Source organism: Chelon labrosus (assembly GCF_963514085.1).
Source record: "Chelon labrosus genome assembly, chromosome: 11".
In the NCBI taxonomy this organism is placed as follows: domain Eukaryota; kingdom Metazoa; phylum Chordata; class Actinopteri; order Mugiliformes; family Mugilidae; genus Chelon; species Chelon labrosus.
In genome coordinates, this window is record NC_140344.1 from 6,258,795 (window position 1) to 6,271,102 (window position 12,308).

Genomic DNA, 12,308 nt, shown 5'->3' on the forward strand with positions numbered 1-12,308 from the left:
CCCGCGACCGTTGGTCACGTGCTGCGGCTCAGCCAATCACGACTCGTCTTGAAATTTTGAAAGATGGGCGTTCCAGAGTGGTTTCGGGAGGCGTTGCGTCACCGATGGCAGCCAAACAATCTGGCGCGAACACGTTTCTTTTCACGACGCTAAAGTAACACGTTCCCATTAACTTCGAGACAATGACTCATTGATGGCACGATCAAACAAGCCGCGGTACAAGTAGATCAAAGTAATATGGAGCTTAGTCCGTTCTCTTAATACAAGATCAGTCATTTGATCGTAGTATAAACGGGTTTCTGTAGTTAAAAAGAAAAGACACCCACCATAGAATTTTACAGGTTACCTACTAACAACTCTTAATAATAGTTCACACATTATCAGGGTGAGATGATCAAGTGTGCTCCATAATTCCTAATGGGCATAATATGTGCTTAAGTGCAGATTCATATAGTTTTAATTCTGAAATTTGTTGGGGTGTAGTGCATTTTAAGAACATAATCATATATATCTGAGGTCTAAGATTAGACTAGTAACTACTGCCGTCAAATAAATCTAGTGGAGCAAAAAAAGTACACTTGCCCATGCAGAGCTGTAAACTGCAATCATGTACTGCTGCCAAGTCCAAACCAACATCTCTATAGTGTAATTTAAAACTGGAAAGTAATGCTAAGATAGTGTTTACACAATACAAATTTACATTCCCAGACTTAACCATTGTGTATGGTGTTGTCTTTGTGTTTGTTTTTTAATATTCAAATGATGAATATTCTACATATTATGTATTATTTACTATACTAAAATTTAAATAGCCTAAATAATCACATACTGTATATATTTCTATGACCTATAGGTATTTTTGCATTTGAGGCGAAGTAAAGTTGAAGGCAGCAGTTTAACAAGCACTCAGGTATACAAAATCAACTAGTCATTTAATCACACTTTTTTTCTTTAATTAGAAATAGCATTAGCTGTACACTGCACTGTGCACTGTGCACCATAAACATTAGAAAGCATTTTTCACCTCTCCCATATTTTTTGGTTGAGGGACAAAATAGCATGGCAGAACTCCAGTTATCAAAATCCTATGTACACATAAAAGCTAAGTTTGTTTGTGGAAAAAACATGGGGGAAGACTCATGATTTCTCCTGTCAATATTGTCTTAGTCCTAAATCATTGTCCATAATGAGTCCATCAATCATCCAAGCCTGGTGACTCCCCTTGCTGTATTCTTGATGCTATTCTGATGGCTTCCTCCAGCGAAGGCTGATCACTGATCTTCAGAGAAAAGGAAAACAATGTGAACAATACAAATATTGGCTGACATTCTGATTATCACTGTTAATCAGTCAGTACCAGTGACTTAAACTATTTTTCTGCCACCCCTTTAAAAGACAATCTGTGCTCTGACCGTGAGTGATGGTGCTATAAAATCCGGAGTTTCATGCATGACCATCACATGATAGAAAATGCGGAAAAAAAACAGTGTTTGCTTTGTAATTACCATGATACAAAGGTGCAAAGAGGTTGGTCACCAGACCAGCAGCCTCTGATGAGATCATTGTCCCTTGGGGGGTGGGGGTGGGGTAGGATTAAATTGTTAAAGTATTTAAATTAAATGTAATCCTGTACTATGCAGAAAAAACACAAGTTTGAATGGACGAATGTTCCTTTAATGTGGTGAATTTGTTAGACTTAGAGATAACCTGTGTTTTTATTTAAACACAAATTATTTGTTCAACACCAGCTTAAATTAATCTACTTATTCTTTTAGTGATGAGCGTTAGTACTAGTGTTAAGAGAAAAACAACATCTTTTCTTGCAGGAGGTCAGTGATCATCATCAATTTGCATTACATGTAAACTTCCACATCATGTGGATGTAACTTTTGGTTTAGTTTGATCCCCAACTGAATGCACCAGCAGGAGAGTAACAGCACACCTACACCTTCTGAGCTGAACCCCACCTACCCAAGATTTTTGTTAAAGCATTTACACAAATAGCTCAGCAGGGTGGGACCTGACAAAAGATTATTCGGGGAGAGTAACTTCATTACCATTAGTCAGGACTGAAACTACAGTCAAGATCCTATAAACCTCCAGCCAGTATCATATAAACAAGCAGAACAAAAGAGACTCTCACAGAAACGACTCTGTAAGACCAATACCAAGTTTAAACTTATATCTCTACATTTTACAAGTCTCTACTGTTGAGCTTTGATTTCCCAGCAACAAACTACACATTTGATTACTTTTAACAAATATAACAAATATAGATATATATTATTTTTTTAAAAACTTGCTGCGGCAGGTGAATCTGGTTGTCTTCTTTATAAAGCAAACGAAACTAATTGACTGACTGAAACTCACCCAGCCAGCTAATTCACTCCTATGGTGTCTTTCTACCAACCTGCACAGCAATGTGAGTGCCATTGGAGGTGGCCAGTAATGTGACGGGATGAATATCATCCTGCTCTTGGCTATAACCTGCTTCCTCCACAGTTTGGAATGAGGCCATGTCGGGTGTCATGATGGCCACCTGAGGGCGACAGAAACATGGTTCTCAAGTCACAGTGTTTGGACACAAATCAAATATGAACAACCTCTACTGCCATAAATAAGGTTTACCAGAGAACTTGACCATACAGTGTTAATTGCCCAACAATAAGGCTAGAAATGGACCAACATTTGGCCGGTCTTTATTTCCAAAGTTAAAGGAGACATATTGTGCTATTTCCTGCACACAATAAACATATAATGTTAAAATACTGGAAGTTCATATTAAATGCAGCCAAAGTATAAAATAATGAGGTAAACCTTTCTCACAGTAATCCCTGTGAGAGGATTTCTCCATATCATCATCTACTCCATCCACAGCACACCCACAGAGTCAAACAAGTCTTTCTAGAGAATGTATGTACTCATTTTCACAAAAATATTCGCATTATAGGCATGCCAACTATATGCTAGAGTAGTAAAAATAGTTTAGAAGCTGAAATATCTCTAATTGATCAAATGGGGACAATGAGAAATTGTAACCCTGTGAATACCCTGCCCTAATAAGCAGGTAATCTCTGTTTCTGCGGCTATCTGTGCTATCATTTATGGATTGGTTTGAGAATTTGCTGTTTCTAATCAAACAATGGAACAGTTTGCTCTTGGAACATCCACAAAGACATGAGGAGGACACATGCTCCTTTGTGAAGGTTTCTTCAAACCCTGTTGTCCAGAGGTACGTGGGCCTGTATGGAGGGGACCACAAAGAGCCCGGAGCTGATATACTCTGTTTTCAAACTTATCTCAACTCAACTTGAGATAAGTAAGATTTTTGTGAATCATGAAAAGCTACTCAAATAGAATCCCAGAATAAAAGCACAGAACTGGAAATTAATCTTTGTTTGTAAGAGCAGTCAGTTCTAATAATTTAGTTATGCATTGACATTTTACACAACTTCACACAAAATCTTTCTAAAGCAATAAAGAAAAAGAAAAAACACATGATTCTGATGACATTTTTGTACAGCCTACTGAAAAATAATGTTTACCTGTTCATCTGAGCCGTCTGTTGTTACCATGGTAACAGAGTGAGCACCTTGTGTTGCCAGTTCATGTGCTGGGATGGTTATGGTTGTGCCTTCTTGGGTTACCATGGTGATTGTGCCACCCATAGCTTGTAAGTCCGCTTCAGAGATACTGACCTGATATGGAACACAATACAGAGAGAAGAGCATACGGTTACACTGTAAATCATTCGGCACAACACTACTTAAATCCTATGTGTTATTGAGAGTCTGCAACAACTCTTCATGTTTTTTTGTTTGTTTTTGTTTTTCTGCAACAAGAAAAAAACAAGAAAAAGAGAAAAAAAGTATTAACTAAGTAGTATGGATTAGGTTTTTCTTTTAACATGAGTCCATTTTAATAGATGCATTCATAATGTATAAATTTACTGTGTGGGTACAGCTACATTTACGCTTAGATACAAGACACTCTGGAGAATTTTAGTGGGAGTGTGTCAGTACATAGCATCACATGGCATCACATATAGTTATGAAAACATAACTACTATATATGTGATGTTGCTACCTTCTGTTACCTGCTGTTGTGTTCCATCCTCCTGAGTTACCAAGGCAACATGCTGCTGACCGACCATATCTGAGCTGTCCACTGGAACCTGCTCTGAGCCGGAGTCGTCTGCCTCGACCACCGCTGTTGTGTAGCTCACATTAGGGTCATCAATGGCATCTGATTTGACATCAGTTGTTAATCAGTTTTATTCTATCATCACCAATCTTTACAGCAAATGATCTGAAACCATTTTTTAATGAATTTTGCTGCCTCATTAGTTTTACACTTACCTGTCGGGGGTTCAAAGTAGGCCTCTTGCTCCTCCTCAATGGGCTCTGTGTCGTTGTGTGCTGTGCGTTTGTGCATGGCGAGTGTGGAGATCTGCTTGTAGGTTTTTCCACAATGGTTGCAGTTGTAAGGTTTGCATGGTGTATGAACAACATGGTGTTTGTAAAGGCTGGAGTATTCTGTGAAGCGCTTTTCACACCCAGGCACTGTGCACACATACGGCTTTTCTCCTGGAAAAAGTAGGAAAGCAGTCAGACAATGAGTTTGTTTACTTATCACAACTGTAAGAAGTTGTGAAAGCCCCTCTTTTTAATTGCAGCCTGGTACAGAAAATAAAGAATTTGTACGTGCTTTACTTACAGCTTGGTATAAGGACTAAACTGGAAGACACTTAGACTCTAAACCTCAGCTGTCTCAGTTAACTGGAAGAGAGCAAGTGATGAAGTAATGTGGAAAAGGAATTACCGGTGTGAATCCTCATATGGTTCTTGTAGTTTGTGGCACTGGCGAATGACCGTCCGCAGCTCGGCTCAGAGCAGTAGTATGGCCGCTCGCCGGTGTGTGTGCGGATATGAACTTTACGAATGTTTGAGGTGGTAAATGACCTGCCGCAGCCTTCGACTGGACACTTGAAAGGCTTCTCTCCTGCAACATAAAAGATGAGACAACAAAATAAGAAAAAAGCACTCAATTTGCAGTTTCAAATCCCCATACCATACTGATGAGGACCAAAATTCACAAGAGGATTAAGAACATTATTGAAGACAATCGTTGTTCTACATGGCACATGCTAGTGTGTTCTGTGAAACACTGTATGGCTGTTAAATGTGTGTTGTATTTCAAAAATAAACAGCAGCATCTTGATGACCAAGTGCCCGCCCTCCGCCAGCCCTCTGGTGGGTGTGGAAAAGTCGACTCCCCGCATTCAACACAAAGCCTCAGGTTGTTCAGCTAGTACTGGCAATCTGTGTTGTTTCAAAAACCACTGGTGTGTGACTTGAGTCTGTTAGTTCAGACTAAAATAACACAAATTCAGCTACAGACCTCAAACAGCCTAATCTGTATTAAACTAAAAGCCTGGAATCCAATAGGTTTTTATCAACTGTAGCAAACTGCAGTTAAACTCTGTGTCAGCTCTATGACACAACGTAAGACTCACTATATGTTGCAACAAATGATAGCTGGTCAGTGAGTTTCTGGGTGTGGCCGTGTACCTGTATGAGTCCTTGTGTGCTTTTGAAGGTCTCCAGAGGTTTTGAAGGACTTGCGGCAGTTCAGCTCCTGACATCTGTATGGCTTCTCCCCCGTGTGTGTGCGTGAGTGACTCTTCAGACCATACCCTAAAATCATCACAAAACAGAAGTCAAAAAGTTCAGTTACTTAAATTCCGCTAAGCCATTATTTGTGGTGATAATAATCTTATGTTTGTTTGGCACCACCATTAGAAAGCTCAGGCTGGTTTTATTTTGATAAAATAATTTTAATATAAATAAAAACTAAATCTAACAGCATTATTATCCATAGCTACCTGTTGCAAACTTCTTCCCACAGCCAAGATAGTCACAGACATACGGTTTGTCTCCAGTGTGAGAGCGCTCATGTACCTGCAGGACACACAAAGTTAGCTCTTTTAATGGTGGCTGAAAGAAGATGCTGTAAGGGAAATATTGTCTCAAAACAATGCAATACTTGAGGAGGCATAAGTAAAGCAGCATGTATTTTTTCATGAACACCTAAATGTGCGAACACATTTACAAAACACCCACACTTACCTTGAGGTGGTGGGCTGTGGTGTAGAGCTTTCCACAGCCTTCATATTCACAGCGGAAAGACTTCTCTCCAACGTTTGTGACCCTTCCTGGCCTGTTGTCTTGACCCTGTAATACAATCTGCCAAACAGGAAGCAAATTTCAAAACCTAAACCAAAACCTAAAGTTAAATGTCTTAAAATAAAAGCAAAATAAGAATACAGTACCTGCATGTGGACACCGTTGTCTGTTTCCACTCTGCCAAACCCCAAGGGGTTTTCTATATTCTCTACCTGAGAGGGAAAAGAAGGGACACTTCCGTTTATAGTCTGCTGAATTATTGTAAATAATTACAAGCAAGGTAAAAGTATATATAATTACCAACTGCACAATTACCTACTGTACAATTACAAAAGTTTCACAAGATAAATGAGGGATCTCCGCAATAGGGAAATGTTAAGTTAGTCTATATTACAAAAAATAAACATATTATGGAATACATAATGGAAAACAATATTATAAAATAACATTTAAGTGTAACACTACCTGTTCATATAGCATATTTGTCTAAACATCTAGACATTTTTCAGTGGGTGAATATTCCGTCTTTTTTGTGCGGCCGTTTTGAATTTATACTTATTACAATTAATTCTAGTTATAGCATTTCTGAACATTTTCATACTGGTGTCACTGTTGCTTCTTTCTGGGTAAACAATCATATTGAGACTTATCATTATAGTACCCAATAATATTTAGGAAAGGCTTGCTTTGGCTGCGTCTTTCTATTAAGAGCTGCACGATACATCAGGCAGACATGACCACAACTAAAACAGAAAAGGCAATTTGCGAGAGAGGATGGGCCAGGCACTGAATGTTGCTGGAGAGTGCTGATATACTGTTACAATATTGTTTTCGTGGGGAAAAAGAATGATGAGATGAAGTGCTCACAAGCGCCAACACAAAAACACTTTTCAGTATAGAACTTGGTCACAACCTGGAAGTGTATACATCAGTGACACAGCACATTTACCTTGGTTGTGTACTGTTCCAGCACGCTGATGGTCTCTGGGTCGATGGCCGTGGCCTCAGCCTGCAGGTCTGCGATGGTGCCATCAGCCTGTATGGCCAGGATGGTGTTGGACTGAGGCATGTGTACTGTGTGCTGGATGTAGGCGGTGCTACCATCTTCCAGTTGCACTTCCTGCAGGCTGCTCTGGTCATACGTATCTGAACAAGAACGAAAAAGATGGATGCAGAAAAAAAAAAAAAACAGGCTTGGATCCAGTAAGAAATCTGAGCAATGCACTCACTCAGACCAAGTTTAATGGAGTTTAATGCAGTTTAAACACTGCATATTGTGTTTAAAGTAAAGTGTTTGACATGTTTATAAAAACTCTGCATTGTCCATAGAATATCTGGATACCTAAACTGTGTTAACAAATCTACTATTCCATTACTTCTCTAGAATTTGTAAAAGGACATTATAAGAAAGAAAAAGCAGAGTCAGGATGAACTAAGAGTTAAACAAAACATGACATTTCAACACAGTTTTTTCTTTCTTTACCGTATCTCTCTTTATCTCTCTGTTCCTCTCATTATGACACTGACTTCACATTGGTATGTAATAAATGCGAAATTTTAGAACATACATGAATAAAGATGACCATAAAATTCTCAGGTTATTAGGTGTTAAATGTTTACCTTTGGGTGTGTGAATATAGGCAGTTGTTCCATCTTCTAACTGAACTGCCTGTCCATCTTCAAGCTGTAAACTGCCCCCTCCTATAATATATAACAAAAGTACAGTCAATTCCCCCTCACAAACAAAATCTTATATACAGGAAGAATACTACTAAGCTTCCTATTGGTATTTAGTACCAAGAGTTTTACCTGCTTTAGGCATTGACACATGCTGAACATAGGCAGCAGAGCCATCCTCCAGCTGGATCACCTGACCGTCCATAATCTGTCCATCTGAAAAGGAAGCTTTGGAGTCGTGCTGGATGTATGCGGTGGATCCATCGGCTAGGGTAACAGCCTGCAGGCTCACTGTGTCCATGCTTTCCATCTGATCACCATCTGGGAAATGATTTGACAGTGGCACCACTTCAACTGTCAGCTAAGAGATCATGTTGTCGTAGATGCAAGTTCATTGTGTTATTTTGCAAACTTTCCAAAATGACAGTTTAATATGGACAACAAATGCAAATTTTAAACTATATTTTGTGTCCACTTTATTTATGATCCGAGTCAATTTTTACATCATTCACTGATCCTAAATATTATCTCAGTTCAGGTTTGTTCATTTTAGGTCTTTACTGTCTTGCCACACTTACTTTAGCTTCTGTGAGTGGATTAACTGCATCATGTGCTATTTCCAGAGAAAAAACTTTACTATTCTCTTTTTCGATTGCTTTAAGTTATATTTACTGCACATAATTACATTATTAAACTAATGTAAACAGTAAACAGAGTTAGAAAAATGACAAGTTGAAGTCCTGGAGCTCACCTGCCACTGTCACAGCCTCTGTCAGACAGAGTGTAACCGGCTGCCCATCTGCATCGTGAAATTCTGCCATTCCCTGGGAGTCCCGGTTTATCTGGGCCAAGAGCATGCTTTAGCTGCTGTAGTGACAGTGTAAGACAATGCAGTCTCGTTAACATAAAACTTGTAAACTGCCAGTCCCTCTTTAACTCCGATTGCTCCCACAAGTGCAACAGATCTAGTTTTTAATATGCTATATGATGTGGACAATAATATGCAACAGTGGAAAAAAAAATAAAGATAATGAAGGTCTTACGACTACATTCAACACGGACATCCTCTGTGTGTCAAGATCTCACAAAACATCTGATGCCCTTGTAATGTCAGCAACCGTGTTGCTTTTGTAAAATATATAACACACCTTCTGTTTAACTATAACAAACCATTTTAAGCAGTTAACCTAAAGTTTTGTGGCCCCTGGAGCGCAGGCAGCAGACATTTGGTTTCCCAGTCTGTTTGAGCCCCGTTTGACAAATGTCAACTTTAGCAGTTCATATCTTTGACATAAACCCCGTTTGATTTTTATCTTAATGAGTTACCACTATCCGCATAGGGTTTAATTTGAGTCAACTTCTGTAACCGCTAATGTTTTTGGCGCTTGTTTATTTGAACATAGCAGCTAGCTTCCGCAGCTAGCTACGGTGATGACACAACCATAACTTGCCGCATTTGACTCCATTATTTAACATTATTAAACCAGCGTATTGTAGCTGCATCAGTTAGACTAGGTTAGCACACGTGACAGTATGTCTGAATGGTCAATCACTTGACACCCACAGTCGCCCAAACGATATGTCAGAACGGCGTGAGCTAGCTAGCCGCTATGCTAACAGGAGTGATAACTGCGCAAACCAGAGCTGTCACGACTTTCAGCGGTTGTTACCAAACTGATTCTTGAATATTGTGCTTAACGAGGGTACAGTTGTCTTAAATAGGTGCCGTCTAAGCAGGCTGTGTATGACAGCTAGATGGCTAGCTAGCTCTCTCAATAGAGCCTCTAGCCTAGTTCGACGAACAAGCGACGCAGTTAGGTAACAAGAACGAGGAATCCATGAGCTAATTAATGATAACATAAGCATTTTGGCTCGGTGGATGTCATTTTATTTATTAATAAAACGGCATTCTCTGGTCTTCGACTGAATCCCGGTAGCCGCCTATCACACCCTCTCACAGAGATGGCTGTGGGAATAATGCACACTGGGTAAAAACCAATTTATATACTAACCTCCGAAAAATTTCCAACAATTCCTCCTGTTCGACCACCATGCAACAGTGCAGGAAACGATAGCGATGTCCACACACCAGGAACATGTATGACAGCACAATCCTGCAAGTCCTGGCCCGCCTACTCCCCATAGAGGAAATCTGATTGGTTAACAAGTCATAAATCCCACTCCTATTGGTCAATGTGTTTGTCCATCGGGTCCGACTCGAGCCAGCGTTGCTGTCATTCAGCCTCCTGGGCCCCTGGCAGACGCCATTCCGCGTCGGTTTTCGTATTGTGTCGGGTTTTTGACTGTAAAGGCGCTGCGCCGCCGAAGAAAATAAATATTTAAGCTTCAGAGTAAGACGACAGTAAGCCGGCAATGTGGATTCCGAACCACTGTGCACCCCAGGATGTGGTTAGATTGGCTCTTCGGATATGTAAACAGCGGTGTGTGGGGAGATTTTTCGGCATCCATGTTGAAAACAAGGTCGTGTGGGAAAAAAGGGGGAATGTGGGCAATGCAGTGAAAAGAGGCTCGATGGGATGAAATGTCACAGTGCAAACTACACAGAGCACACCCGAAAGCTAACTCATCAGTTTCCAAGACCTTCCAAAGTGGATTTCAACTCATGAATATCTACAAAAATAAATATTAAAACGATGACATTAGAAATTTAATTTAGAAAGCCAAGTCAGAAATTAAATCAGTGACATAAATATTAACGAACTCAAATCTGCACTGAGAAACTACACTAAAATGAAGACAGTAATACAGGGGGCTGTCATCCTGAATAGACGGGGGTGTCAAATGCAGAAATTAGGTTTTAAAACTATACAAACATTTATAACCACTAATCGACTATATAGTATTTAGTAACGTATGTAATTATATAGTAATATGAAATAATATTTACAATCTTACAAACATGTATGCGCGAGACTGGAGACTGCGACAACTACTAGCCTACATGAACACTGTACAGTAGGCCTACACAGACAGAATCAGCTCTAACAGTGATGGACATTTATAATTTGAGGCACTTGTAGTTTGAGTATTTTTTATTTTATTTTATTTTTCATGCTGATTCATTCCTGCTATATTTCACAGGGTAATATTGTACTTTTTTCAAATTTTGAACTGTTTTGTACAGATTAAGAATTTTGGATCCAAAACAAAGCATCAGGGATGGCGTGTTACTAGTTGCCTGTTTTTAGAGCCGAAGTAATATGAGAGTCTATCTCTATAATAATCTGTAATCGGCAACATTTGTTGTGCCATATTTACAAATCATTTTAATTGTTCTTATATTAGATTTATTAGTAGGGTTAGGGTTTTAAAGTTTGAACAAAACAAACATCCGTGGGTTCCCCTTTCAATCAATCAATTAATTAATAACAACAGAATAATATTTAAAAGCAATATTAACGTAAACATTAATTGCATGAAAAGTTTATATACGAATGTATCAGTAATGTATAAAGGTAGACATTTTATGTATTTATTTATCTATTTGTTTTAATACTTCATGAAGGTACGTTTTCGACATTATACTTTAGACCCATTCTTTTATTTGCAAGTGTACATTTTCAGAGCAGGACTGTTGAAAATAGAAATATAAATCAAGGCTCATCGCCTGAATACAGAACTAAAAAAGGTAGCACTCCCATTTCCATAACCAACATCTGAACAAACTGATCAAAGGAACAAATGAGGATATAACACAAAAGTAGACTCATGTTGTCCTAATTTTGATTATGCATTAAATTTACTTCGTTTCAATTATTATGTTAGACTATAAACCAAATAGAATGAGGCCTGCAGGCAAATAAAAAACAGCCTTTGGTTTGGTCTGCATGTCTTCCGAGTGAAATTACAATCGAAATGTTACGCCTCGGTGCCGTAATTATAACGCATAACATTTCAAACGCCCTATGGTCAATTTTCACTCAAAACATTTTTAACGGAGTCACGATTCAGCAAAGTGACGTATTGTTTCGGTGTTTTCTGCGTCAAGTCAAACCAAAGTCACATAAATATGGACTGGCTCACACCGGAAGCTGCTGTCAAAGTAAAATCACAGGTTTCAGATCCCAATACTGCACGTCCAAAGAGGCATTGATGGGCTGCAAGCCTATATGCTGGTATTTTAATAGGAAGCTAATAGTGGCTAAGTCTACTGTTAATGTAGCCCATAGTCTATGAAAACATGGAGCGTAATGATGCTGGTAACAGGTCAAAAAAAAAAAAAGTCGCCACCTGGATTTAACTAAGCAAATAGGTACAAGCCTCCTGGATAATTACTGCATGGGTGATTATCTTTCAGCTGCCAACAAGTTATTTAACCCATATTGATGTAATGAGTAGCTTCTCATTTCTTAAACAACCATGTCTAAAGACACATCCTGTGGTCGTGGAAAAGATGTTAGTCTGTTTGAGAAGGGTCAAATCATT

At 39.0% G+C, this 12,308-nt stretch overlaps 1 protein-coding gene across 2 annotated transcripts; it reads right to left on the reverse strand.

Moving 5' to 3' along the window:
• Window positions 1-924: 924 nt before the first annotated feature.
• On the reverse strand, window positions 925-10,357 carry znf143b (zinc finger protein 143b). 2 transcript variants are annotated; one of them, XM_084555638.1, is made up of 15 exons: window positions 9,875-10,357; window positions 8,614-8,729; window positions 7,995-8,183; window positions 7,806-7,886; window positions 7,135-7,331; window positions 6,332-6,397; window positions 6,129-6,245; window positions 5,885-5,960; window positions 5,571-5,696; window positions 4,822-5,001; window positions 4,359-4,586; window positions 4,097-4,245; window positions 3,546-3,698; window positions 2,411-2,539; window positions 925-1,279 (listed from the first exon to the last, which is right to left on the reverse strand). In XM_084555638.1, exons 2-15 carry the CDS (start codon window positions 8,717-8,719, stop codon window positions 1,196-1,198), a joined length of 1,881 nt encoding a protein of 626 aa, XP_084411764.1. In that variant the 5' UTR covers window positions 8,720-8,729; window positions 9,875-10,357; the 3' UTR covers window positions 925-1,195. The 2 variants fall into 2 exon arrangements, with proteins under 2 accessions (XP_084411764.1, XP_084411765.1); XM_084555639.1 differs by lacking the exon at window positions 9,875-10,357 and having other exon boundaries at window positions 8,614-9,818.
• Window positions 10,358-12,308: the final 1,951 nt, after the last annotated feature.

What these genes read in the sequence shown, in the direction of transcription:
- znf143b (XM_084555638.1), bottom strand. Translation starts at nt 8,719, where the DNA reads ATGCTCTTGGCCCAGATAAACCGGGACTCCCAGGGAATGGCAGAATTT. An exon ending in TGTGTCAATGCCTAAAGCAG is followed by an intron (nt 7,887 to 7,994) that starts GTAAAACTCTTG and finishes TATATATTATAG; the next exon opens with GAGGGGGCAGTTTACAGCTT. An exon ending in ACAACGGTGTCCACATGCAG is followed by an intron (nt 6,246 to 6,331) that starts GTACTGTATTCT and finishes CCTGTTTGGCAG; the next exon opens with ATTGTATTACAGGGTCAAGA.